General features: G+C 45.0%; 1 protein-coding gene across 2 annotated transcripts in view; it reads left to right on the top strand.

Moving 5' to 3' along the window:
* Window positions 1-24,973, top strand: part of NHSL2 (NHS-like 2) — a 77,633-nt gene that overhangs the window by 21,333 nt on the left and 31,327 nt on the right. The window contains exon 1 of one of the 2 annotated variants that reach the window (XM_005864510.2): window positions 6,794-6,844. The exons of the other annotated variant lie outside the window; for it this stretch is intronic. Within the exon in view, the coding sequence (XP_005864572.2) occupies window positions 6,817-6,844 (28 nt within the window). The 5' untranslated portion in view covers window positions 6,794-6,816. Of the gene's footprint in view, window positions 1-6,793; window positions 6,845-24,973 lie in introns of those variants that run through there. 2 annotated transcript variants of the gene reach the window in all.

Here is a 24,973-nt window from a genome sequence, read left to right as displayed (position 1 = left end):
TTTATTGGCACCTTCCCTGCAGATGTGGGATTCTGGCCAGGTTCCCATGGACAATAGTGAGGGCATATCAATCTAATGTACAGGCAGCTACTGGTAATTGGCCAGTAGTCACCTCTTGGTAATTGGCCCTTTCCTGTGAGCAATGTTATTTCTTCAGTCCAGGAGTCAAGGCAGTAGGTAAAAATGGCTTGTTTAATACTGCTTTTTTCCAAAGTCCAAAGTATCCACCAGGGTGGGTGTCCCACAGGTTATTAATCTAACTCAATCTCCATTGATGGATGTGGAGAATGCTTTCAGTTTCACCCTATTACTAACAGTGGGGCAACAAGTATTCCTGTACATACTTTTTTAAAATATATTTTTATTGATTATAAGAGAGAGAGAGAAGGGAGGGGGGAAAGAGATAGAAACATCAGTGATGAGAGAGAATCATTGATCGGTTGCTTTCTGCATGGCCCACACTGGGGATCAAGCCCACAACCCAGGCATGTGCCCTGACCAGGAACTGAACCAGCAAACCATGCCGGCTCGGCCCTGTACATATTCTGTGTGTGCATATATGAATAGTGTAGCTTTATGGAAGTACAGTTAATGGATCAAATAATGTATGAATTGTGACTTTGGATAAATACCAGAATATTGCCCTCAAAAAGGCTTAAAATTTACACTTCCATCTTTTACCTCAACTATTGCACTCTGAGGTACATATCCTAGAGAAACTCTCATACAGGTGAACCATGTATGTTCATGACAATACTGTTTATAAGAGCAAAAAGTTGAGAAGCAAAAGGAGAATAGATAAATCAAATCATTGTAGATTCAAATAATAGAATAAGACACTGCATGAAAATGTCTGAACCACAGCTACCTGCATCAACATGAATATTTCTCACAAACCTAATGTTGAGCAAAGAAAGCAAATGCAGAAGGATAGGTACAGTTCAATATGATTTATACAAAGTTTAAGAATATGAAAAATAATACTATATATTGTATGTTATTTATGAGCATAGGCATAGTACATTTAAAAACATGCATTTGAATCACGGACATCCAATTCAGGAGAATGGCTATCCCTATGGGGGAGGGGATTGGGACTGGGGAGGTACACAAGGGGCTTTGAGTGAACCTATAAAATCTTATTTCTTTCAGAAAAAAAGGTTCTGGGGCAAATATGGGGAAATTTGTTTCTAGTTCTTTTCTTTATGCTTGAAATAGTTCATATAAAAAGAAGAAAAGAAAAGCAGGGCAGAGATTCCTGCTGCTCCTTTTTTTGCAGATGAGGAAACTGAGGGTCCAGAGCCCACCCTGTGGTTTAGGGACACTCAGTACATCAGAGAGACTGATAGCCTCTATAGGAAGAGACCTCACACTCCAATTCACTGAGAACCCCCTTGTCTCTCAGACTCCAGTATAATCCTGGGAGTGGATTGTTTGGGTAACATTATGATTCTTGGCTTCTAGGCTGGAGAAGATGACCACCAAATGTTTGCTATTGTCACTCTAATTCTGGACCCTTCCTGCCCTGTAGGGGTTCTGGGCATACTCTACTGAAGTGTGATCAGTGCTTGGAGCAAATAGTAGATCTGATCCTGGATTTGGCAACAGCCTTTATCATGAGCCTATCATTGTGACACAGGTGCAGTGAAGCAACAGCACTGTAATGCTCTTTCTGGAACGGAAATTTTGCAGCAACGTCTCCTGCAAGCAGCACTGCCCTGATTAGGTGACACAATGGGGCTATCAGGCCTTATCAGTAGCACTTGGTCTAAAACTGAAACTAGGAGTGGTAGGAAGGGCTGTCCTCAGTGCTTGGTCCTGTTGCCATGGCCTCTGTTGCCATGGTTCTCAAGCATGTATGCTTATTATTTCTTTCAACCACTCATGGCATCCATCAGCAAGCAGGACCTAGAATCTCTTTGAGGCAGACCAGGGAGAAATTGGTTAACAGAAAAGATAAGAGCAAGTAGGGAAATAATTAAACAAACACTAATAGTGGATGAGAAGAATCTGGTATATGAGGCCCAGAAAAACAGCTTTGTGTGTTTGTGTTTTTTAAGAAGCTTCCTGAGATGGGATGGACTGAGTAGCTGGATCAGAATCAGCTGAGAAGTGCTTATTATCTAGCTGTCATGTATTATGAGTACAGAAATTCTGTGCCCTGGATTTTCCAGAAAAGTCCCAGTTAGAAGTATTTGGTTCCATTTGTCACACCAAGAATCTTGATTTGATATTTAGAAAATAAGGTCACTGTAGTTATAATAGCTCTCTAAGTTATCCAGGAAAGGCTGATTTAGAATTTACTCTGCTCTCACTGGTTAGCAGAGAATTCCCACATTGCCTGCCCTTGGGCCCCAAAGGTCTGAGCAAAGTGGCCCCTTAGACAGCCAAGAAACATGAAAGTGTCTCTGGATAAGGTGCCCCTCCACAGAGGGGTATAGCTCTCCACAGGTGTGTAGCCAGAAAGGCATAGATTTTGACCCTACAGACTTGAGTTTCAATATGCTCTGCACTAACTCTGTCAACTTGGGCAATGCTGCCCTCACACATTTTCTCACCTGTAAATGAGAACAATAATACCTATGACACAGGGTTATTTGGAGTATTAAAAATATGTTTATGTTTAAAACTTGCACAAATGTTAGTTGTTAAAATTCATTCCTTCATTCAAAAAATGCCAGGCATGAGGCCAGTCCTGAAGCTAGAGAGGTAAGCAAAACAGACAAGGTCCAGCTAGCGTGGGGCTTTCAGCCCAGGGGGGTCAGCAGCCATTAGCGAAAGTCTCACCCATCCGAGGTCCAAGCAGGGGAGAGACAGAGAAGAGTTGCTCCTTTTAAAAGCTAATTCTAGCTGCTGTGTAGAGTGAGAGGGCAAGAGAGGGAAGGGGGAGCAACTTGGGAGGCTTCTTCCAGCAATGATAGCTTGGGCTAAGGTGGTGGAAGTGCCAGGGAGAAATGATCAGATTCCAGATCATTTTGGAGATAGAAGCAATGGAATTTGATGATGGAGTGATGTTTGAGAGTGAGGAAGAGGCCAGGATGTATTTTACCTAACTGTATTCCCAGAACATGGGCCACTGGGGCTACAAAAAAAAATGGTCCCCAGGCTGCTAAGGGATACCGTGTAGAGGCTATGTTTCTTCCCCTCTCCCTTCTGTGAACAGGGCGGTTCTGGTCCTTGAGTCTGGAAATCAGTTCACTAGACTTTCTTTTAAATAAGAGTCTTTAATTTTTTTGCTTTTGTGTAAATAATAAAGCCAAATATATGGCATTCTGGCTTAGATTTCATTAACTTAGGATGTTGAAAAAATTCTTCAATCTAGTTTATCTCCTTGGGGATCAATGTAGATATTCTTTAAATTGGATTCCTTTCCAAACTATGGCTCAGTATTTTTTTTTTGTTCTGAGACACTGGAAGACAAGAAGGTCTTCAAAGGCGAGGGGAAAGTGGGAAGGGCCAAAAGACTAGGTTGAGTTCCATAACAATACTTAACCATAATTTGTAGTTTACAAAGGAATCTCACACCAATCATTTGTTGTCATAGTTTGTAAATTCAGGACCTGACTCCCAGTCCTGTGTTGTTGCTACTTTTTTTGATTCCAGGTCCTAAATTTGTGTGTATGGAGGGGAGATGTGGAGCAGGTCTCCCCATGAAAAACGAAAAAGTTCCAATAGACAGTCAAGGTCTTTCTTTATTGAAGCAATTTATTCCTTTTGCATTGAGAATGATTGTTAAAAGAAAATTGGGTATTTTTCCCACATCACTTGTTCCCCATACATTCAACGGGTCTTTCATTTCTCAATCCTTGCAGGCCCACCCTTCAGAAGCTATTATATGCTTGACAATTGGCTGAGACTCTTGTCTTTTTTTCTCTCTCAATTAAACTCTAATGATGGGGGTCCCCATCTGCTCTGAAGCAAACAAATCTTTTGTTATACCTGTTTCCCAGAAACTGGAGAGCTTTTTTCCTTTCTCCAATTTCTATAGTTGTCTTTTCAAAACACTTGACCCTCTTCGTGATTTTTAACTGCAGATGGCAAATCAAAATGGTTTCCCAAACTGGGGCCAAGTCTTCTCTCCAAAGCCCATTGCTTTTACCCTGCCTCCACCCATTCCTGAACTAGGAAAGAAAAAAAAATCACACACATTTTCCTAAGTGGTTATTTTTCTCTTTCTAAGCTGTCTTATCTTAACATGAATGTGGCAAAATTGCTAGGGAGAAATGGTAGGGTGTATTTCCACTGGGTAGGCTTTTCTCTCCACAGTAGATAGGGCTGGCATGGCCATCTCAGATCATGGTATCTGTACTTGAGCATTAATATGGCATAGTGCCTTCCTCTCCAAGGGAAGACACAGATAGCAGCAGATGCCAAAGCCTCAGGTTCAAGCTGAGCAAGGAGCCAACACAAGTGGAATGGCTCTCCATTCACAGATCCTCATGGATTTTGAAGGTGAGAGGAAAGAGAAGGTGAGAAAATAAGAGGGCAGAAAGGGAAGGATAAGAAAGAGGAAGGTGAGAGGGGTGTTTGCAAATAGAAATAAAGCTGTGAAAAAAATAATAGAAACTGAATTGTTATTGAAAAATATTAACATTTTACACTACTATATAAACTATTATAACAAACTAGAGGCCCTGTGGATGATATCTGTGCATTGTGGGGGGGGGGTCCCCTCAGCCCAGCCTGCACCCTCTTCAATCTGGGACCCTGGGATCGGCCTAAACAGGAGTTGGACATCCCTCTCACAATCCTGGATCGCTGGCTCCTAATTGCTCACCTGCCTGCATGCCTGGTCGCCCTTAACTGCTCCCGCCCTACTGGCCTGATCGCCCCTCACTGCCCCCGCTGCTGGCCTGGTCACCCCACACAGCCTGCTTGTTCAGTCGTTTGGTCATCCCTCACTAACCCCACCCCCTGCTGACCTGATCACCTCATGCAGCCTGCTTGTTCAGTCGTTTGGTCGTCCCTCACTAACCCCCCTGCCGGCCTAGTCGCCCCACACAGCCTGCTGTTCAGTCATTTGGTTGTCCCTCACTAACCCCCCTGCCGGCCTGGTCGTAGGAAGCCATCTTGTGAGGGTGTGAGGGTTAATTTGCATATTACCTCTTTATTATATAGGATTATATCTCCATATGTAAAATATAAATGTAGGTAATAGTTTTATCATTGTAAAAATATAACATATGTTGTTAAAACTTCAAATAGTATTGCCCTGGCTGGTGTGGCTCCATTGGTTGCAGCTTCTTCCGGTGCACCAGGAGGTGATGGGTTCCATCCCTGGTCAGGGTGCCTGCAGGAGACAGCCAATTGATGTTTCCCTCTCCCATCAATGTTTCTCTCTCTCTCTCTCCCTCTCTCTCTCTCTTTCTCTCTTCATTCGTTCCTCTTTCTAGGATCAATTAAAAAAAGACAAATAATACTGAAGGGTTTAAAGTGAAGAGTACCAGTCAGAGTTCTTCCCTCTCCCTCTCAATGCCCTCTTCACACACCACAGAAGCCGTCTATGGCAGCAATTACTTGTGTGTTCTTGTAGAGTTGTTCCCTACACATATAAACCTAAGTGTGCTTTCTGTACACACAAATGAGATAATACTGTACATACTGGTCCTTCCCTTGTCATTTTTTCCCTCAAATTCAACAATAACTCTCTGATGTTTTCCCATTTCTATGCATAGAAATCTACTTCATTCTTCTTAGTGGCTGCGTGGCATTGCATTATATGGATGTCCTGTGGTATGTGGAACCACCCCTGCTGATGGACATTTAAGTAAAATTGAAAGTCCAGCACAGCACTATCCAATAGAAATAGAAATAGAATGTGAATCACAAATGTCACCTATGAAATTTTAAATATTCTAGTAGTAACCATATTTCCCCCCTCCTGCTTTAAAATGCTATCTTTATTATAGTCTAAATGACCTTATATACATGAGTTTGTTTTGGACTATTTCATTTTATTTACTGATTTGCCAATTTCTACATCAGTATCCTCCATTTCCAGCAGCCACATATAAAAAGTAAAAAATAGAGATGAAATTAATTTTAATAATAAATTCTATTTAATCCAATATATAAAAATATTTCAACATAAAATCAATATTTAAAATTATTAGTGAGACACTTAACTTTTTTTATATTAAGTCTTTAAAATTTGATGTGCATTTTATACTTATAGCACATTTCAATTCAGACTAGCCGATTTCAAGTTGCTCACGAGCCACATGTGGTGGTAAGCTACTGTATTGGACAGCAGAGATCTAGCAGGTAGGGGTCCAAAATGTCACCTGAGCTACATGTCTCTGTGGTGGGTAGGGATGGATTGAAAGGGCAGAAGCTGAGCTGAGGACAAAAACCTCAACTTCAACAATCTGGGCAGCTCCTGGGGCCTCTCTGAGCCTTGCTGTGTGGACGCCCATAAATACTCTGCATGCTGGCCCAGTGCAGGGCAGGACGGCTGACCCAGGTACAAAAGGCCCTACTCCTCTATACCTCATGGGCTCTAGCTCTGCTGGCTCAAGAAATAAGGAGATCCCCAAGTGTTCAGGAGGCGATTATCTGGGGCCTGCCACAGCTTCCCCTTTCTTTGCCTCCAGAGGTGCCTCTATTTACAGCCTCATTGCACTTCTCATTGTATTCAAGACCAGTTGCTGTTTCCTTTTTTCAAAAGCAGAGCTGTGTGGCAATGGGACTTGGGGTGGGGGACAACGTCTGGGGAGGGTGTGGTGGGTGGAACCCACATCGTGGCTTACTCAACTGTGAGATCTTAACCCAGTGTCCCCAGAGCTGCTGTGGTCCCTGGTGGCAGTGGTGACGGCCATGGCGGCACTGCATAGAGACTGGAATGGTGAGCTGGGGCACAATTACATACTGTGAGGGAATTCACATTGGGGCTTGAGGTTGGGGGTTGGTACCTGAATGGGTGCTGGCAATGCAGGGGGAGGCAGGTGGCTGGCTGGTTAGCACTGGGGCCTTGGAAGCAAGCTTTGGTCTCATCTGAACCAGGTCAGGAAGCATTTGGACTCCACAGCAGGCTTGAGGGTTCTCCCAGGTAGGCAGGAAATTGAGAATTGTGATTATCCCCTGCAGGAGAGCATGCTGTCCCTGAGCAAAGGCAGTAGCCCCTGCCTACTGCTAGCCTTCTTTCCAACCAGCCCTACCCCAGCCTACTCTTCACCCCACTGGCCAGCCACAAGTACCAAGGCTCATGGGTCATGGGGTGGGCCAAGGGCTCAGAGTGGACTGAGGTGCAAAGGAAAGAAATTTCTTCCTGTGGCAGCCTTGGAGGGAGCACCACATCCCAGTTTCCCGCTGCTTTGATGAGGGGTGGGGCACCAGCATTCCTCTTGTAGCCTCCTCCAGCCCCTGTGGTTTAGAAACTCTCAGGGGTATCAGACTCCTGAACACCATGCAAAGCCCAGCTCCTTGACCGAGTTTGGCCTAGGCCACAGGAACAGGACCAGGACTACAGAGCAGCTTCACAGCAAATCAAAATCCCATAGGCACGCAGTGGTCTCATCCCAGCTTCCACCACTCCAGCTCCCTCCCCCAGTACCCACCCAAAGGGTGGGAGCCCTGCTAATTGAGACTCTTCCTTGAATGTTGGTAGCTCAGCTCCTAGTGCAGAGCTTGGCACATGTGTGGGACCTACCCAGTGCAATCCTCTGGGATGGATGGATGGATGGATGGATGGATGGATGGATAACATGCACTGATATTGTCTTTACTGTACCATTTGTTCCCAAAGCCATAAAACTAAATTTGTCACATCATCATGCCCAGTGCCTGGTACTCCAGGCACCTTGGCTCCCACTAATCTCCACTAAGAAAAGGTGATGAGTATGACCAGCACAGGGATTCCTAAGAGTAGCTTGGGAGAACAGTTTCACAGCCTTGCCTCCTTTCACAGTATTGCTTTTAGGGTCTACTGGGCTGAACATCCTGCCTCGAGAATCAAGAGCATGTGTTCAAGTCTCAACCCTGCTGTTTCTTATTGATTGTAACCTTTGTCACAAGTCATTTCACCTCCCTGAGATTTAGTACTCTATGTTGTGGAGCTAAAAATACCTATCTGGGATTGTGGTAAGGAATAAATGAGAAATTGTATTTGGTTGAACCTTATAAAATTGTCCCAAAACAGTTGAATGCCACCAATTGTATATGGCTCAACCTAACATGTAAAGTGCTTTCTAAAGCATGAAGCACTATAATAAGTAGCCCTATATAAGTATTTGTTATTCTTAAGAAATATAATTTGAAAGTCAAAATATTATTTTTTGCAATAAGCGATTAGCTAATCCCTTTCATCAAAGTACCCAATATTAACAGACTGGAACAGGGTGGCCTGGGAAATGAGGATTAATTTTTTTTTATTAATCCTCACCTGGGGACGTTTATTGATTTTAGGGAGGGAGGGAGGGAGAGAGAGAGAGAGAGAGAGAGAGAAACAGTGATTGGGTGCCTCCTACACACACCCTGACCAGGGATCAAACCTGCAACCTGGGTATGTGCCCTGACCTGGAGTTGAACCCGAAACTTTTGGTTGTACGGGGCAACGCTTCAACCAACTGAGTCACCAGGCCGGGGCAGGGGACCAGGTGTTTTTAGGAGACTAGACTGGTACATGGAAAGCAAAGCAACTGAGAAGCAGGATGACTCATGGCATCTCCTACCTGGAAATGATATACCCACACAAGCACAGTAGGAGTTGGCACCTTCTCCTGACCTGGATGGGTGTGCCCACTCCCTAGCTCAAGTTACAAGACAGAGTTGGTCAAGGACGGGCCTTTCATCCCAGAGGCAGAGCAACAAGGGTCCTAGGCCACCAGGCACTTGGAGAGAACTGAAAGCAGCTGCCTGCCAGCTTTTCTCTCCCTGGTGGCAGCTGTCAAGCCCAGCTCCTCTTGACCCAGCAAAGAACATGGCCTCACAAAGCTCCTGTTTGGAGCCAATAGCCATGGTGGCTACAGTGGTGGTGGGTGGGAGGGGGAGGGGGGCTCTCACCTTCCTATATATCTGCTACTCAATCCCAGCCGTAGCTGTAAAGGTCACTAGGAATTCAGGCCCAAGGGGGTGGAAGAAGTCAAGAGAAATGTCCATTGACTGCCCATGCCTCAGATACTGACACCTCAGGCCAACAAGGACCACTGGGGCACTGGACAGAAATTTATAAAGTGCCCACTCATTGTTTCCCACTGAGGGTCTGATTGATTGTCATTTTGGGTAAGAACATTCTTTATTGTATAGGACTGTCCCCTGCATTGCAGGACATGTAGCATCTGGTGGCAAGATAATGGTAAGGTGCACCCTCTAAGCCTGAGCAGAGTGGTGGCCTCTTCCCAGTTCCATGTGGCATTTTGGAAGTGACTTCTTCAACTAAATGCTTCATAACTCTGTTTTTGGCCTGATGGCCATGAGCCTATTGCCTTCACAATTTGAAGGTAATCTTGGCTGGGCCAGTGGAAACATGTAGTCACACAGAGAAGGCCTGGGACCTGAGGAGAGAGAAGTCATGGAAGACATCCCCTAGGAGCTGCCCAAATGGGGTTTGTGCCCCTGGCAGGCAGTGAGCCACGCTGCTCAGGGCCCCAAGCCTTGGGCAGCCTGTGCCACAGAGCCCACATGGAGAATGGGGCCAGCTTGGCCCAGCACCCAAGTGCAAGTTTCCCAGCATTGGCCAGGGTGGGAGGAAGAGCAAGGAATCTGTAGGGGACTGTGAGTCTCCAACCTGAGCTGCAGCAGAGACCCCCCATAACACAGACGCACTGGAACAGGAGTCCATGTACTTGGATGAGGAAAAAATTACAAAGTTATCTTCACTTACCTCTAGTTGAAATTTCATCTTTCATTCCATTGTGAATGTAGGCAGCACAGCACCGTAGTGTTAGTGGTCCCTGTGACCTTGTCTCCGACAGGAACCACAGGGATTTTGACAACTTACTATTGTTGCAGGTATCTTCAAACATTTTTAAACTCATGATTACTTCAAAAGTATGGGAGTTACTGGACCTGCCACTAGATCATGGTACTCAATGTGTTAATACTGAAACATATGTTACTCTATCATAAATTTTAAAACATATATTAACAACTATTTGAATATAATTGACTTCCTTTGCAATCCTATGTATCTTATTTTATACTTACAGAAACATTCCAATAAGAGGTCCATAGTTATTAAATTCCCAAAGGAGTTCAAGCCATAAATATGTTAAGAACTCCTAGATCAGAGAGTTGGCAGGAAGTCGAGTTGATTGGAATCAATAGGGAAGGCCTGAAGTGCAGCATAGGCTTACGCTTTGTAGGTACTGACAGGATGCTAAAGGTTTCCAAGCAGGAAGCTGCTCAAGATGATGCTGAGGTTTCCAGACTACAATTCCAGAGATGGTGGCGGCATTAATAGAAATAGAGAAGTCAGGAAGAAAGGCTGATTAGGGTAGTGGGAGAAGGTTCTGTTTTAAATATATTAAATTTGGGACTGAAAAAAAAAAAAAAGGACATCCAGCCCGACCGGTATGGCTCAGTGATTGAGCATCAATCCACAAGGTCACAGTTCCATTCCCGGTCAGGGCACATGCTCGGGTTGCGGGCTTGATCCCCAGTGTGGAGGCATGCAGGAAGCAGGTGATTAATGATTATCTCTCATCATTGATGTTTCTCTCTCTCCCTCTCCCTTCTTCTCTCTGGAATCAATAAAAACATTTTTTTAAAAGGACATCGAGGTGAAATTGTCCACCCAGCTCTGGGAAATGCAAGTGGGCAGACTGGGAGAGTGGCAATGGCAAAAGGAAAGATTTGGGGTCATTCTTTCAGATGATCATGGAAGCATTTAGGGCAGTGATGGCAAACCTATGACACGCGTGTCAGAGGTGACACGCGAACTCATTTTTTTGGTTGATTTTTCTTTGTTAAATGGCATTTAAATATATAAAATAAATATCAAAAATATGTCTTTGTTTTACTATGGTTGCAAATATCAAAAAATTTCTATATGTGACACAGCACCAGAGTTAAGTTAGGGTTTTTCAAAATGCTGATACACCGAGCTCAAAAGGTTCGCCATCACTGATTTAGGGTAATTGCAGTCATCCAGGGAGAAAGGGCAGTGAGAGTAAGGAGGCTGAGGCAAGAGGCTGTCATAGTCTGGCTTCTTCAGGAAACAGATCTGACAGAGATATGAATGCAGGTTTGTTGGGGACTGCCTTCTAAAAAAGCACCTGTGATGGAGTAAGGGAAGCAGGATTGGTCAAAGGCAGGAGTTGAACTGCAATACAGTAGCACTGGAGACCTCAGCTGATCCCATGGGGACCTCTGAGCTGGGATGGCTCTTCAGATGGTCCCAACTGAGGCGGGTGGCTGGATCTTTCTCCCTTAGTCACCCTGCCCTCCCATCTATTGACTAGTTCTTGGATGCAGGCTGCCCCCCCCCCCGCAGGGAAGGGGCATTAACTCGGAGAGGGACTCCACTGTGAGCCATCAGCAATATACCTGGCAGCTGGGGGATAAGAGTGTCTTGGTCCTGAATGGGGTGTTGGGCAGCTCAAGGTCTGCTGCCCAGCTCTGCAAAAGGTGCAACTGGCTATACCGCTGCAGGCTTCTGAGCAAGTCCCACCCAGCATCCCACAGCTAGTAACAGGAGTCCTGGGGACAGGGACCCAGGGTCTAAAAGGCATTTGAGTCTAAGCTGGGTATGATGGGGTGGGGGAGTTGGAGAGAGCTGAGCCACGCCATCCTCTGCAGTTTGTTTTCAAGAGGTTACCAAACTAAGCAAACCAACCACTGCAGAAACAGGCTCTGTGGCCTCTGCATCCCTCCCTTCCTCCTGGGGTGACCCACATCTCAAAGAGGGGATATTACCACAATTGAGATTAGAGCCCTGCTCACAAGGCCTGCAGGCTGCCCAGGAAATGATACTGTTAGTGCTGCAAGTAAAGGAGATTGGGCTTCATTTTGCAAGAGCGAAATGTATAAAGTTGACTTTTGATTTTGACTTTCATGTCCTTACACACACACACACACACACACACACACACACACACACACACATTAAATAGCAATTGAACCTATTAGTCATAAATTCTCCCCAAACTTTGAAATTTAGAGTAGCTGTAGGAAACTTAAATCCAGAAAATCTATCCATTTATTCCACAAATAGCAGGTGCTGAGTTTGCAAAATGATAGGCTGAAAGACCAAGTGTAGCCTGAAAGCCAGTTTTTTGTTGTTGTCCCAGATTGTTTAAAAACCCCACACAATTTAAGTTAGTTGCTAGTTCACTTGTTTAAAAAAAAAAAATCAAGATCTGACCACAAAGGACCCATCAGCTAAAACTGAGGAGTGCTGCCCCCTTGTGGGTGGGCATGGAACTTCCCAGTTCACCTCAAGCCCCACTCAGCCTGTTTCTCTCCTTAGCCGCCCTAGGCCCTTTCATGTCAGAATTTGTGTTCATGAAGGCCCTACTCAGAGAAACTAGATGGTGTTATGGCTCTGTTCACAGGGCTGTCTCCTCCGCCCTCCTCTGTTCACCAGCTAATATGGGACTTGGACTCGACAACCAAGACCTGGCTGCCCATGAGCACTAACAGACAGAAAAGATAGAGTCCTGGGGGAAGGAGCCACAGACGTTGTCAAGAGAACTTGGGAAAGCTTTACAGAGATTCCAGGAGGGCAGGTAGGCTTCTATTGGGTAAGAAAGAGGGCAGGGTGGGGGAAAGCGGCTTGTCCACACAAAGAAATAGTAGGTCCTAGAGAATGGTGCTTCTAAAGGAAGTGACATGTGCGAAGTGGAGAGGGGTGGAGACCAGGTGGAGGAGGACTTGTCAGCCTGGTTTGAGGAACTGGTCTTTTATCCTGGAGTTTTTGATGCAGAGGTGTGAACTGATCTGACTTGTGTAACTAGAAACTGACTCTGGTGGCCTCCTGGAGGGCAAGATCTGAGGCAGGAAGTTCTTGCAATTGTTCAGGTGAGAAGTGATGAGGCTTTGATTTGGGGAGGTGCCAATGAGTGGAGGAAGGAAGGAAGAGTGCAAGGGGGCTTTAGGAGGGCAGATTGACAGGTCCTGGTGATTCCTCAAAGTGGGAGGGGACAACTGCACACTGGTGAGCTCTGTGATCTGGGCCACAGTTGTAGCTGCCCTTTGTTCAGGGTTCTGTGATGTTTGCACTTGCTCATCCATTAACACACTCCAATCTCAAAGCCAAGGACAGCCAACCTACTCTCTACTAGTATCCACAAGGCAACTGGCTCCTTGAAGAGTTTCCAAACTTCCCTCCTGACACCTGGCACAGTACACCCACCCTGACATTAGCCATAAGGACAACAAGGCTCCAACTGTACTCGCTACGTGCCAGGCAAAGGGCTTTTCCCACAGTCACTCACTGGATAGTCAAAGTACCCGATGAAATCAATACTGCTCTTACACCTTTTTACAGATGAGGACACTGAAAGGCATGGAGGCAACATGACTCTCCCCGTCACATAGCTAATCAGTGACAAAGCAAGGCTTTGACCTTATGCCATCTGCTCCAGAACCCATGTTCTGCTGGCTGTGCAGGCCAGAAGAGTGGTCACAGATCAGCACAGCCAAGTGTGCCAGCCTAGGAGCATGTGCTGCCTCATGATGCTCCAGTGAGCATCCAGACTGGGATTCCCCCAGGTGTCAGCTAGGATTTCAGGTTCTGAGAATTGGGGGAGATGCAGGCCAGGTGGGGAAAAGGCCAACACTGAGCCCAGGTGGCCAGCATTGCAGTCAGGTCACAGCAGACCCTGTCTCCTCCCCAAACCATTAACCCACCAATAGTTTTGTATTGCACTAGCAATCAAATCCAAACTCCTGACCACCACTTGCAAGAGCCTGAAGTAATCTGGCTCCCAGCCCAGCTTTTCCATATCTTTTCTTACAGGACTCCCCCTCACTATCCTCCAGAGCTGCTGGCTCCTTTCAGTCATTCTTTCCCACCCCAGGGCCTTTGCATTTGCCATTCCCCCTGCCAGGCATGCTCCCTATCCCCACCCCTTGCATGGATGATTCATTCTCATTATTCAGGTCTCCTCTGTTTCAATGCAGAGTCTATAGGGGCAGGGAATGTGCCTGCTATGGTCACCACAGTATCTTCCAATGCCTGTGTGTCCAGTACACAGAAAGGACCAGCATTCAATAAGTATTTGTTGAATGAATGAACTAATTTTTGCCACCTACTGTATGTCAGGTACTTGGCAAATATTCATTTAATTTTCAAAACATCACTATGAGTTAGGTATGATTTTTAGTCCCATTTTGTAGATGAGGAAAACGAGGCACAGAGAGGTGAAGTGACTTGCCCAAGGTCACAGGGCTTAGGAAGAGAAAGAGCTGAAATTTGACTTATGCTCCAAAGCGTGCATTCAGACAGGATCTTAATTGGGAAGGTCCAGGGCTCTGCTCTCCCATGGACTGTTTCAGATGGCTGCCTTGTGCTTCCTCAGGAAGGAATTGAAGCAACCCTGGTGGTCTCTCAGCTGGGGTTGTTAACTTTTTTATTCTTGTTTATAAACTAGTTGTCCCATTTTTTCACTCTTGTTTATTAAAAACCCTACAGATTTAGAGAAGTAGCTTAGAAAGCAGAGTTCCCACTCAGTGAGAAAGTTATCCCATCCCAGTGACAGATGCAGCTGAAACCTGTAACACTGACCATCCCTGGAGGATGTCAGGAACAGAGAGGCCAAATGCCTCCTTCTGGGGCCCTGGTGTATTTTCTCCACCAACTTCTTGCTACTTGGAGTGTGATATGAGGACCAGCAATAACAGCACCTGGAAGCTAGTTAGAAATGTAGACTCTTAACTTACGTTCCCCCCTCCCCACCTACTGATACAAACCTGCACTTTCACAAGATCCCCAGGAGATTCATATACATAAAAAGTTTGAGAAGGGTGGCTTCTGAGAGAGACCTAGCTTATCACCAGGAGCTCCCTGAGGGTAGAGCTGTGTCTTGTGGGTGTATCCCCAGGGCCCCAAACAATGCTGGGCACCTAGTGGGTAGTCAGTCATGTTTGTTGAATGAGGAAATTTGTGAAGGAATCTAATCACATACAGCCAGCTTAGGTACAGGTAGAATCATTTACTAAGCACATGTGCAGCCCTGCCTGCTCCCGTCACTCACTCCTGCAAGCTGCCCCACGCAGAGGCCCAGCCCTCGGTCTCTCTCCAGGCCTGTGGTCCCGTGAGGGAGGTCCAACAACAGGGAGTTTGTCTATATAGGCTTTAGACTTTGGACAAAACACTGAACAGACTTGTCCTCTCCTTTTCCCCTCCATCCTCCCACCCTGAAAACCCTAAGGAGGAACTTTTGCTCCCCATGCTCTGTTTGTGGCTCCCTTCACTGAGGGCATGGCCTCCTCAGCACACATGGCCACCACAGTTCTTAAATGCCCCCCTAGAAATCCAAGTCCCTTCCAAGGTGCAGAAGCTGCTGCCAGGTGCTGGCTACCAAGCCCTTGCTGAGTGTGAAACCAAAATAAGCCCCTGCTAATATGGAAACGGGTCAAATTATTTTAAGAAAAAAATGTGTTGGGACTGAGAGCTTTCAAAACTAATGGAAAACAAGTTGTGAGCTCATCTCCCCATCCTCTGGCTCTTCCCAGAGAAATAGGATGAGGGCCAACTGAGGACTGGCCTGCGCCGCCTGGGTAGGATTCTGCAGGGTCCCCAGAGGCCGCTCTCTATGGTGATGTAGGCTGAGGTCATAAAGGATATGTGGGAAAGGAAACTCACTGGGAAGAGGATGTCCTGGCCAGAGGTCCAGCACTGTCTGTGTATGCAAGGGGTCCTACCACTCAGTTGGGGAAGGTGGAAAAATTGAGGGAAAATAACAATATCTACTCTTGATTGGGTCTTTACTGTGTGCCGGGCACTGAGCTAATCCTTGACATATTCACTTTCAATCCTCACAACAACCCTGCCAGGCATGATGATCATCTCAATTTTGCAAATAGTGACTTGTCCAAGGTCACACAGTAAGTGCAGAGTTAGGATTGGACTCTTAGGCTCTACTTGTGGCCTCTGTTGCAAAGTCAAGGGACTATTAAGTTGAAACATGAAACCAGGCTGGTAATTTATGCCCTCATTCATTCATTCATTCATTCACTCAATTTAAAATGCTTTATTAAGCACATACTCCATGCTAGGTGCTGAGAAAAACATAGACATATTACAGTTGCTTTATGCCATCAAAGAGTCCAAGGAGGAGTTGGGGGAGAAACCTTGCAGTAGGTGGATACTGATACAGCTGACCCAGCAATGCAGGGCAGCCCGGGAGCCTGAGTGCTACAGACAGACCAGCAGCACATTAGCCACTCCTCAGAGGGGCCCTGCCCTCCTTTCCTTATTCTTTCTTCCCTTCAGGTATTCTGAAGGGTTCTTCAGATTCAGGAAATGCTGGACTTTGAAGTGGGAAGCAGAGAAGTTGAGGGGCTTAAGACAATAGAGGAAAGGGGTAGAGCTCCTGATGCTCGCGGTCAGTCAGAGGGTCTGGCCTCAGTCAGGGATTCTGCTCCATACCACCCTGAACCTTGGCAGTTTCAGAGTTTAGGAGACTGCTGTCATGTGTCTCGGACACACTGGAAAAAGCAGGCTCCGTCTCGCTAAGTTCTAGACTGTTCTTAATACATAGCAAAATCTATTGTTTCTTTTGAAATTACCAATTAATACTAAATAAATAGCGTTGAAGCCCTTTAACCTCTTTTAACTTTCTAGCCTTGAATAAGCTACGGTTGTGAGATTGTCACCAACCTGTAATATGCAGCTTTGCTTAATGTTGTGCCACCATCAGCATGGGTTGGGGCCCCTTACTCACCTCAAGACAAAACCTCAGAGTCTGCTTGGAGGAACATCCTCACCCCAGTCAGTGTTCACTGTGGAGCTCAAAGGCGGTCCAGTGCATCTGTACTCAGGAGACCTCATGAGGACACACACACACACACACACACACACACATACACACACACACACACACACCAGGTCTTGTGCAATTTTGAGTAAGGGAGTAAAATTTGTCATTGATTGAATGTCTCCATTCTCACTTAAATCCTCACTGTCAGGTGCTATTTTCCCCTTTTTATAGAAGATAAAATAAAGGCCCTAAGAGGGCAGTGACATGACCATGGTCACAGAGCTTGGATTAAGGACCACAGAGGTTCTCATCCCTCACTGCTTACTGAGCCAGAAGAACTGCCCACAAAACTGCCATATGACTTTGTTGACTGCCTCAGCAGCCCCAAGCACTCTTTATATTCAGCCCAGTGTTAGCAAGCCCACTGGAATCACTGGGGTTACGTGATTAAGAAATCATATCTGTTTCTGCAGACTGGGTTTGGAAACCAAGTGTCAGAGAGACCTGACCTGGATTTAAGCGTGGGACTATTGTCTACTAGTTGTGAGGCCTGAGAAATTTACAGAGCCTCTTACTGTCATTTTCAAAATGAAAGTTTGTTGTAGGAATTAGAGACAGTGCATGCACAGGGCTTACCTAATGCCTGGCATACAGTGGGGACTCAATAAAGGTTCAGAAAAAAAGAATCACCTGGAGAACTCAATAAAACAGCCCATGTTGGAGTCCCATTCCCGACCAAGTAAATCAGAATCCTTGTGAATGGAGTCCAGGCATTCGTATTTCAAGCCCCCTGGATGATTCTGTAGCACAAGTGCAGTTCAGAGGCCCTGTTCACCCTCAGGTGCATGCTCACCCTGGGACCCCATGTGAGAAGAGAGGTAGACATGCTTGCAGAGGAAATGGTATTGGTACTCAAGCATACAGCAATTATTCCCTGGGCACTTCCCCAGATTAGGCTGTGGGATTCCAGGAATGATGCCCACAGCCCCTCCCTTCAAGGAGCTCCCAACCAGTTGGAAAGACAAGTCACCAGGCAATCAGAGCACACTGGGGCCAGGGCACTGCCCGGTATCAGGTAGCAGCTGACAGCAGGTGGTGACCTCCATGGAAAGCTAGGTGAAAGAATTGCAGCAGCCGCAGCAGTTCTGAGGTCTGTGTTAGTCCTGGGGTGGGACTGCACTGACTCTCCCCACAATCACACTCATTTCCCCTCCCAGTCAGAAGTGGATATTTGCAGACTGTTGGCTGAAGTGAGATTCACTTGTTTATTCTTTCAACATGCATTTACCGAGCACCTACTATGTTGCAGGCTCTGTGGATATGCTGGTGAGCAAGACAATGTCCCTGGACTCAGGGAGTTTACCATCCAGTGTAGGGTAAACAGACAGTAAATAGTGCAATCAATAAACCAGAAAAGTGGTAAGTGCTCTAACGAAAAGCAAGTACAGGGGTGTGGCCAGGGCGACTAGGATCTGGGCAGCATAGGATTGAAAGAAAAGAGAAGGTATCCTTGAGGAGGTGATATTTAAGCAAAGACCCAAATGAGAAAAGGAAACAAGCCATGTGATTGGTGGAAGAGTGCTCCAAGCAGAGGAAACAGCCAGTGCAAAGGTCTTAAAGTGGAAATGTGTCTGGCATGTTTGAAAAACAGCAAGAAGTCTGCAGTGACCAGAGCAGAGCAAGCAAGGAGAGTGGTAGGTGATGAGTCCAGAGTGGGAACAGAGACCAGGTCATGGGGAGGACTTTGCATTTTAGTCGAATATAATGAGAAGCAATGGGAAGATATGCTGAGGAGCAATAGGATATGATTTACTGTATTATTTAACAACAGGTTTATTGAGATAGAATTCACATGCCATACAGTTTACCCACTTAAAGCATACAGTTCAATGGTTCTTAGCATATTCCCAGATATGAGTAACTATCACCACTATCTAATTCCAGAACGTTTGCTTTACCCCCAAAACGTTTATCCATTAGCAGCCACTTCCCTCTTCCAGCACTAGTATATTTTCTGTCTTTATGAATTTGCCTACTCTGGACATATATGAATGGATTCATACAATGTGTGACTTTGTGAGTCTGGCTTCCTTCACTTCATTTAGCATCGAGTTTTCAAGGTTCATCCATGTTACAGTATATATTAGAGCTTCACTCCACTTTCTTGCTGAAGAATATAGCACATTTTGTTTATCCATTCATCTGTTGATGGGCATTTGGGATGTTTCCACCTTTTGGCTGTTATGCATAATATTGTTATAAGCATTCGTGTACAAATTTTTGTGTGGACGTGTTTTCAATTTGGGGGTAAATAAGTACGAGTAGAATTTCTGGGTCATGTTGTAACTCTATGTTTAAACTCCATGGTTCAAGGAAGTGCAGTCTGCTTCCTATAGTGGCTGCACCATTTGACATTTCCCCCAGCCATGTATGAGGGTTCTAATTCCTCCACATTCTCACCAATACTTGTTATTATCTGATTCTAGTCTTCCTAGTAGATGTGAAGTGGGATTTCATTGTGGTTTTGGTTTGCATTTCTCTGGTCACACACAAAAGCACAAGCATTTTTTCATGTGTTTATTGACCATTTGTACATCATCTATTTTTGTTAAATATATTTTTATTGATTTCAGAGAGGAAGGGAGAGGGAGAGAGAGATAAAAACATCACTGATGGGAGAGAATCATTGATCGGCTGCCTCCTGCACGCCCCCTACCAAGGATGGACCTCGCAACCCAGGCATATGCCCTTGACCCCAATTGAACCCACAACCCTTCAGTCCGCAGGCTGACGCTCTATCCACTGAGCCAAGCCGGCTAGGGCTGTACATCCTCTTTAGAGAAATGTCTATCCAGATCCCTTGCCTGTTTCTTTTTTAATTGGGTTGTCTTTTTATTATTGAGTTGTAAGAGTTCTTTATATATTCTAGATACAAGTTCCTTATGAGGTATATGATTGACAATATTTCCTCCAGTTTTGTGGATTGTCTTTTCATTTTCTTGAGGGTGTTTTTTGAAGCACACATTTTTTATTTTAATGAAACCCAGTTTATTTCTTTTGTTGCTGTGCTTTTGGTGTCATATCAAAGAATCCATTGTCTCATCCCTGATTTTTGAGAATGACTCCTCTGGCCATTGTGCTGGGAATAGTTGAAAAGAAGGACTGCAGATTACCAAACCAGAGAAGGTATGAAAGTGGCAGTGAGGGGTGCTCTGTGCAAAGCTTGCTGACTCCACTGAGCACCCAACGCAAAATCTCCAAAATCTCCGCCTCCTTATTGAGAGCTAGGCTGTGAACCCTGCAAAGTGGCCTGGGCACCAACACTGACATGCTGTCCTCATTTTCTTACATTTATTTTATGCAAAGCCCATTTTCTGCTCCTCTTCTGGCTTGAACCTGGTTGGGCAGCTCAGACATCTGGAAAGACAGGCTCAGGGCCAGGTCAGGAGGTGATCTGGTGGCCTCGGGTGACTGGGGAGGTCATCCTAACTCAATGTGCCCCTGAGAAGAAGCCTTTCCTGTTTCTGGGCCTCAATTATCACATCTCTATTATATGAAGGGGCTGAACTAGGGTCTCTGGATACCCATGGGCTTCTGGGTCTTCACTTCCCCATTCTCACAGGGTGGCTGAACATGGTTGGTAGAAAATATTCACTGTGGGAGTGAGAGTTTCAGCAAACCACAAAGCCTTTACAGTATGATCCCATCTTTGTTTGGCATAGAAAAATTTCCAGAAAGATACACCCAAGGTATCAGCAGGGCTTGTCTGTGATGTGTAGGACTGTGTGTGTTACTTTCCTCTTTCTGTTTGTAAATTCTGATTTTCCACTGTGATAAACATGTTTTGCTTTGTAATAAGAAAAAAAGGAAGACAAAAAAGAAAGAAATCAAAGTTGACAATTTCTTTATAAAGAAAGAGATTGCCTAGAAGCCATTAGCAAGGAAAAAAATTGAGAAAGGTAGCAACCTGCCCCATCACCACTGGAGCCGGTGGCAACTGTGTCAATGTGCCTTTCACACTGCAAAGTGCCCTCTCTGCCAAGGAGCCTGGCTGTCCAGAAAGTGGACTCTGAGGTGGAGGTTAGTGTGCAGAAAGTTTATTAGGGATGCTTTTGGGATCAACCACTGTGGAAAGTGGGCAAGGAAGCAGGACTGTGCAGAGAGGATCAAGTAAACAGCACCACAGTCTCAAGGAAGGCTTCAGGTGACCTAACCTCGGTTCAGAGAGGAGACACAAGCTAAGTCGTGATGAGGAAGATTCTCAGAGCCAGCTCTGTCCAATCCGGGTCCCACCCTCTGTCCCTGGTGACACAGTTGCCCAAACTTTCAAGTGATTCCTTTTGTGGTCAAATGGACAAATCTGCTCCTCCTCATTAATGTTGAACCAGTTAGTTCCCCCACACCCACTAATCAATTTTCAGATGAGCCAGTCTCAGTCCTGGAAATCACAAAGTGAAATATGACTTAGATGATGCAACACATAATGGCCCTTATTCTCCTGGAAAGCTGCTCTCTCTGGAGGAGAGCAGAGCTTTCTTGCACAAAGGACAAGCCTGACCCTCCCCAGATTGGGGGGACATGGGAGGCTGCAGGCATTCCACTGAGTTAATCTTGAGTTAATCTTATTTACCTGTGAGATCAATTGGCTGCAGGCACCAGGCAAGTGACAGCAGTGGCAGGGCAGCCTGACAGCTGGGGACTGATTTATCAGTCCTTTTAATAGATGGGATTGCATGTAGTTAATTGAGCAGGAGACTGGCATGAGTAAGTCCTCTCTTCGGGCAACCCCCTTGTGATGTGGCACTCCTCACTGGATGTCCTGCAGTGCAGAGGGATAAGGGGAGAAGAGGGGGCAGATGACAAGTGTTGGCTCATTCCTGACCACTGTAAGGAATGCTGTGGGGGGCAGGCACCTCTGACCTGTGTGTTGCTGTGAGGAGGCTGTGCAGGGCAAGGCAGTGCTTTTCAAGTGTGACCATTGCACTAGCAGCCTCAGCACCCCTTGGGAACTTGTGAGAAAATCAAAATTTTGGACTCCACTCCAGACTCACTCTGTTGTAAATGTTTCCCCCCACATCCCACGTGGTTCAGGGTTCAGGATCTGGAAGAGGAGCCGCACACAAATGAAAGAGAAGAGACAAGAGATAATTTGGAAATATTGGGGGGCCAGGCGGGTAAGTCCAACTCAAGGGGAAGGACTTCCCCTGGTGCTCAGGCCTCGCCAACCTTTTATTGGTTTGGGATATACCCATAGCCCTTAGGCAGGCAATTTCTAGTAACAGGCAGACTAGCCCAACAGCAAGGATTTACATAATAATAAATGGGGAAGTTGCTTCAGCTACTATTGTCTGGACTAACAGTGGGTGCACAGCTCTGACCTTTGCTAGGGCTTCAAGGGTCACCAGCCTTCCGGGTTGTCTGTCCATACCTCTCTGCTAGTGAAGACAATAGGCGGTTTCCCACATCACTCGATTAGAAACTCTGGGAGCAGGATCCAGCAATGTGTGTTTTAATAGACTCTCCAGGGAATTCTAATGCTCCCTAAAGTTTGAGACCCATTGGAGGAATTATGTGAATAAAGCCTGGTTCGAGGAAGCCTGAGTTACTAGCTATATGACTTTGGACAAGCCATCTAACCTCTAAGTGTCTCTCTTCACCTGTAAAATGGGGGAAATATGAGGAGGAGTACCTGCCTTATAGGGTTGTTGTGAAGATTAAATTTGTGAAGTGCTTATGAGTTATATATATAAATGTTAACTGCTATTGTTGGAAATAATGGAGCCTATGACTTCTGTCTGTTCCCTCAGCATGACAGTGGTTATGGGTAAAAACTGTGAGTAAAAAGCTCCTATGATTTGACAAGTAAAAAAATATGCTATAAAATTGTGCTTTATTGTGATTGTGCTTATCTAAAAATATGTATGCATATGGATAAGATAAAATTATGGGTGATTTCTTTTTCTAATCACAAACTTTTAAATTTGGTTAAATAGAATATATCTTTGGAATCAAAATATTAAGTAAATTCAGACAAAAAAAATGTATTGGATCATAGATAGCCAATGGGCAGAGTTGAAGTAAAGACTACTCGAGCCCTGGCTGGTGTGTTTGGTAGTTAGAGGGTCAACCCACGCACAGAAGGGTCATTGGTTCAATTCCCGGTCAAGGGCATGTACCTGGGTTGCAGGTTCAATCTTGAGCCCTGGTCATGACGTGTGCAGGAGGCAGCCAATCAATGTGTTTCTCTCGCATTGGTGTTTCTCTCTCTCTCTTTTCTTTTTTTTTCCCCCCTCTCTCTCTCCCCTCTGTCCCTCCCTTCCATTCTCTAAAAATCAATGGGAAAAATATCCTGGGGTGAGGATTAAGAAAACAAAACAAAACAAAAAAAGACTACTCAAGAGGACACAAGTTATAGAACTGCCGTATGTGGGTCCCCATCTCCACTCAGGGACAGAAAGGAAGTTCTGGGCTCATCATATCACATCAAAGTAAAACACAAGGTCACTCAGGGTTAGAAGAGAAGAGATGTGAGCTAGAGTTTGGTCCATCTGGGCAGCCTCAATAACAGAAAAGAGGATGGCTGGCCCAGTGAGGACCACTGGGAAGTGAGATGAGTGTTGGGCAATGGACTCATCCTCAGGAAGGGCAAAAGTTTCTAGCTGAGAATTAGCATGGTCTTGGAAGCTGTGAGACCTGGCTGATCGCTGTGGAGAAGTCTGAATATTTGGTGAGGGCTTCAACTAGATCTCCATCTGTAAAGGAGTAAATACACTAGTCAGCAGGATCTATATCACCATCTTGCCACCTATCTATCTCTAGGTACCATTGGGCTGTAAAATCCTGGCATAGGGCCAGAAGCTGACTTCAAAATCAAGATCCAGGTCAGATTATTGGGGTGGCTGTGCGGTCTGAAATTCCAACCACATTTGTCACTCTCAGCCCCACTTTCCTCTTTTAAAGTATAATACATAGAACAAAGACACGCCAGAAAAATTTCACTAAGATCTCAGTATGGTGTTTATCTCTACAGAGTATTTCTTTGCACCCCAGTAACCACTTGACTTTTACAAGGTAGCATACCTGTTGATATATGGTCACTATGGAATCTACTAAGATGCACTAGAATTTCTGCAGTTTATCACTTGGCTACCCTGATTCCTTTTGTGGCCTTTGTTTTGACATTAGAGTATGATATTATGGTATGTTTCTCACTTAATCAGGTTCTTTTTTTTTCTGATAACTGCTTTATTGAGACAGCTTTATTGTGCATATGCCATATAATTCACCCATTTAAAGTGTACAATTCCATGGGTTTTTGTATATCTAAAGCGTTGTGCAGTCATAACCACAACTTTACAATATTTTCAACACTACAGAAAGAAACCCTGTACCCTAGTTCCCCTTACCTCCATCCCCTGGCAACCACTAATCAATTCTGTATCTATGGATTTGCCTACTCTGACATGCCATATAAATAGAATCATTTACTATGTGTCATTAGTAACTTGTTTCTTTCACATGGCATAATGTTTTCAGGGTCCATCCATGTTGTAGCAACTGTCATTACTTCACTCTTTTTCATGGCTGGATAACATTCCATTGTATGGCTATACCACATTTGGTTTATTTATCCATTCACCAGTTGATGCACATTTGGGTTACTTATATTTTTTTTGCTATTATAAATAATACAGATATGAACATTATTATAGTTTTTGCATGAATGCGTAGTTTCATTTATGTTGGGTATATGCCTAGGAGTAGAAGAGCTGGGTCTTACGATAGCTCCATATTTAACATTTTGAGGAACTGATCATTTTCCTAAGCAGCCATGCCATGTTACATTCCCACCAGCAGTGTGAGAGGGTACTGGTTTCTCCATATCTTCATCAGCATTTGTCTTTTTTTATTATAGCCATCCTAGTGGGTGTGAAATGGAGTCTCGGTGTGGTTTTTATTTGCATTTCCCTAATGACTAACAATGTCTAGTATGTTTTCATGTGCTCCCTAGCCACTTGCATATCTTCTTTGGAGAAATATCTATTCAATTCTTTGCCCATTTTTGAATTGGGTTATGTCTTTTATTATTGACTAGAGGCCCGATGCATGAA

This window comes from Myotis brandtii, unplaced genomic scaffold (assembly GCF_000412655.1).
Source record: "Myotis brandtii unplaced genomic scaffold, ASM41265v1 scaffold1871, whole genome shotgun sequence".
Taxonomy (NCBI): Eukaryota; Metazoa; Chordata; class Mammalia; order Chiroptera; family Vespertilionidae; genus Myotis; species Myotis brandtii.
The sequence above is the reverse complement of the archived record's forward strand: the minus strand, read 5'-3'. Positions and strand labels throughout refer to the sequence as shown.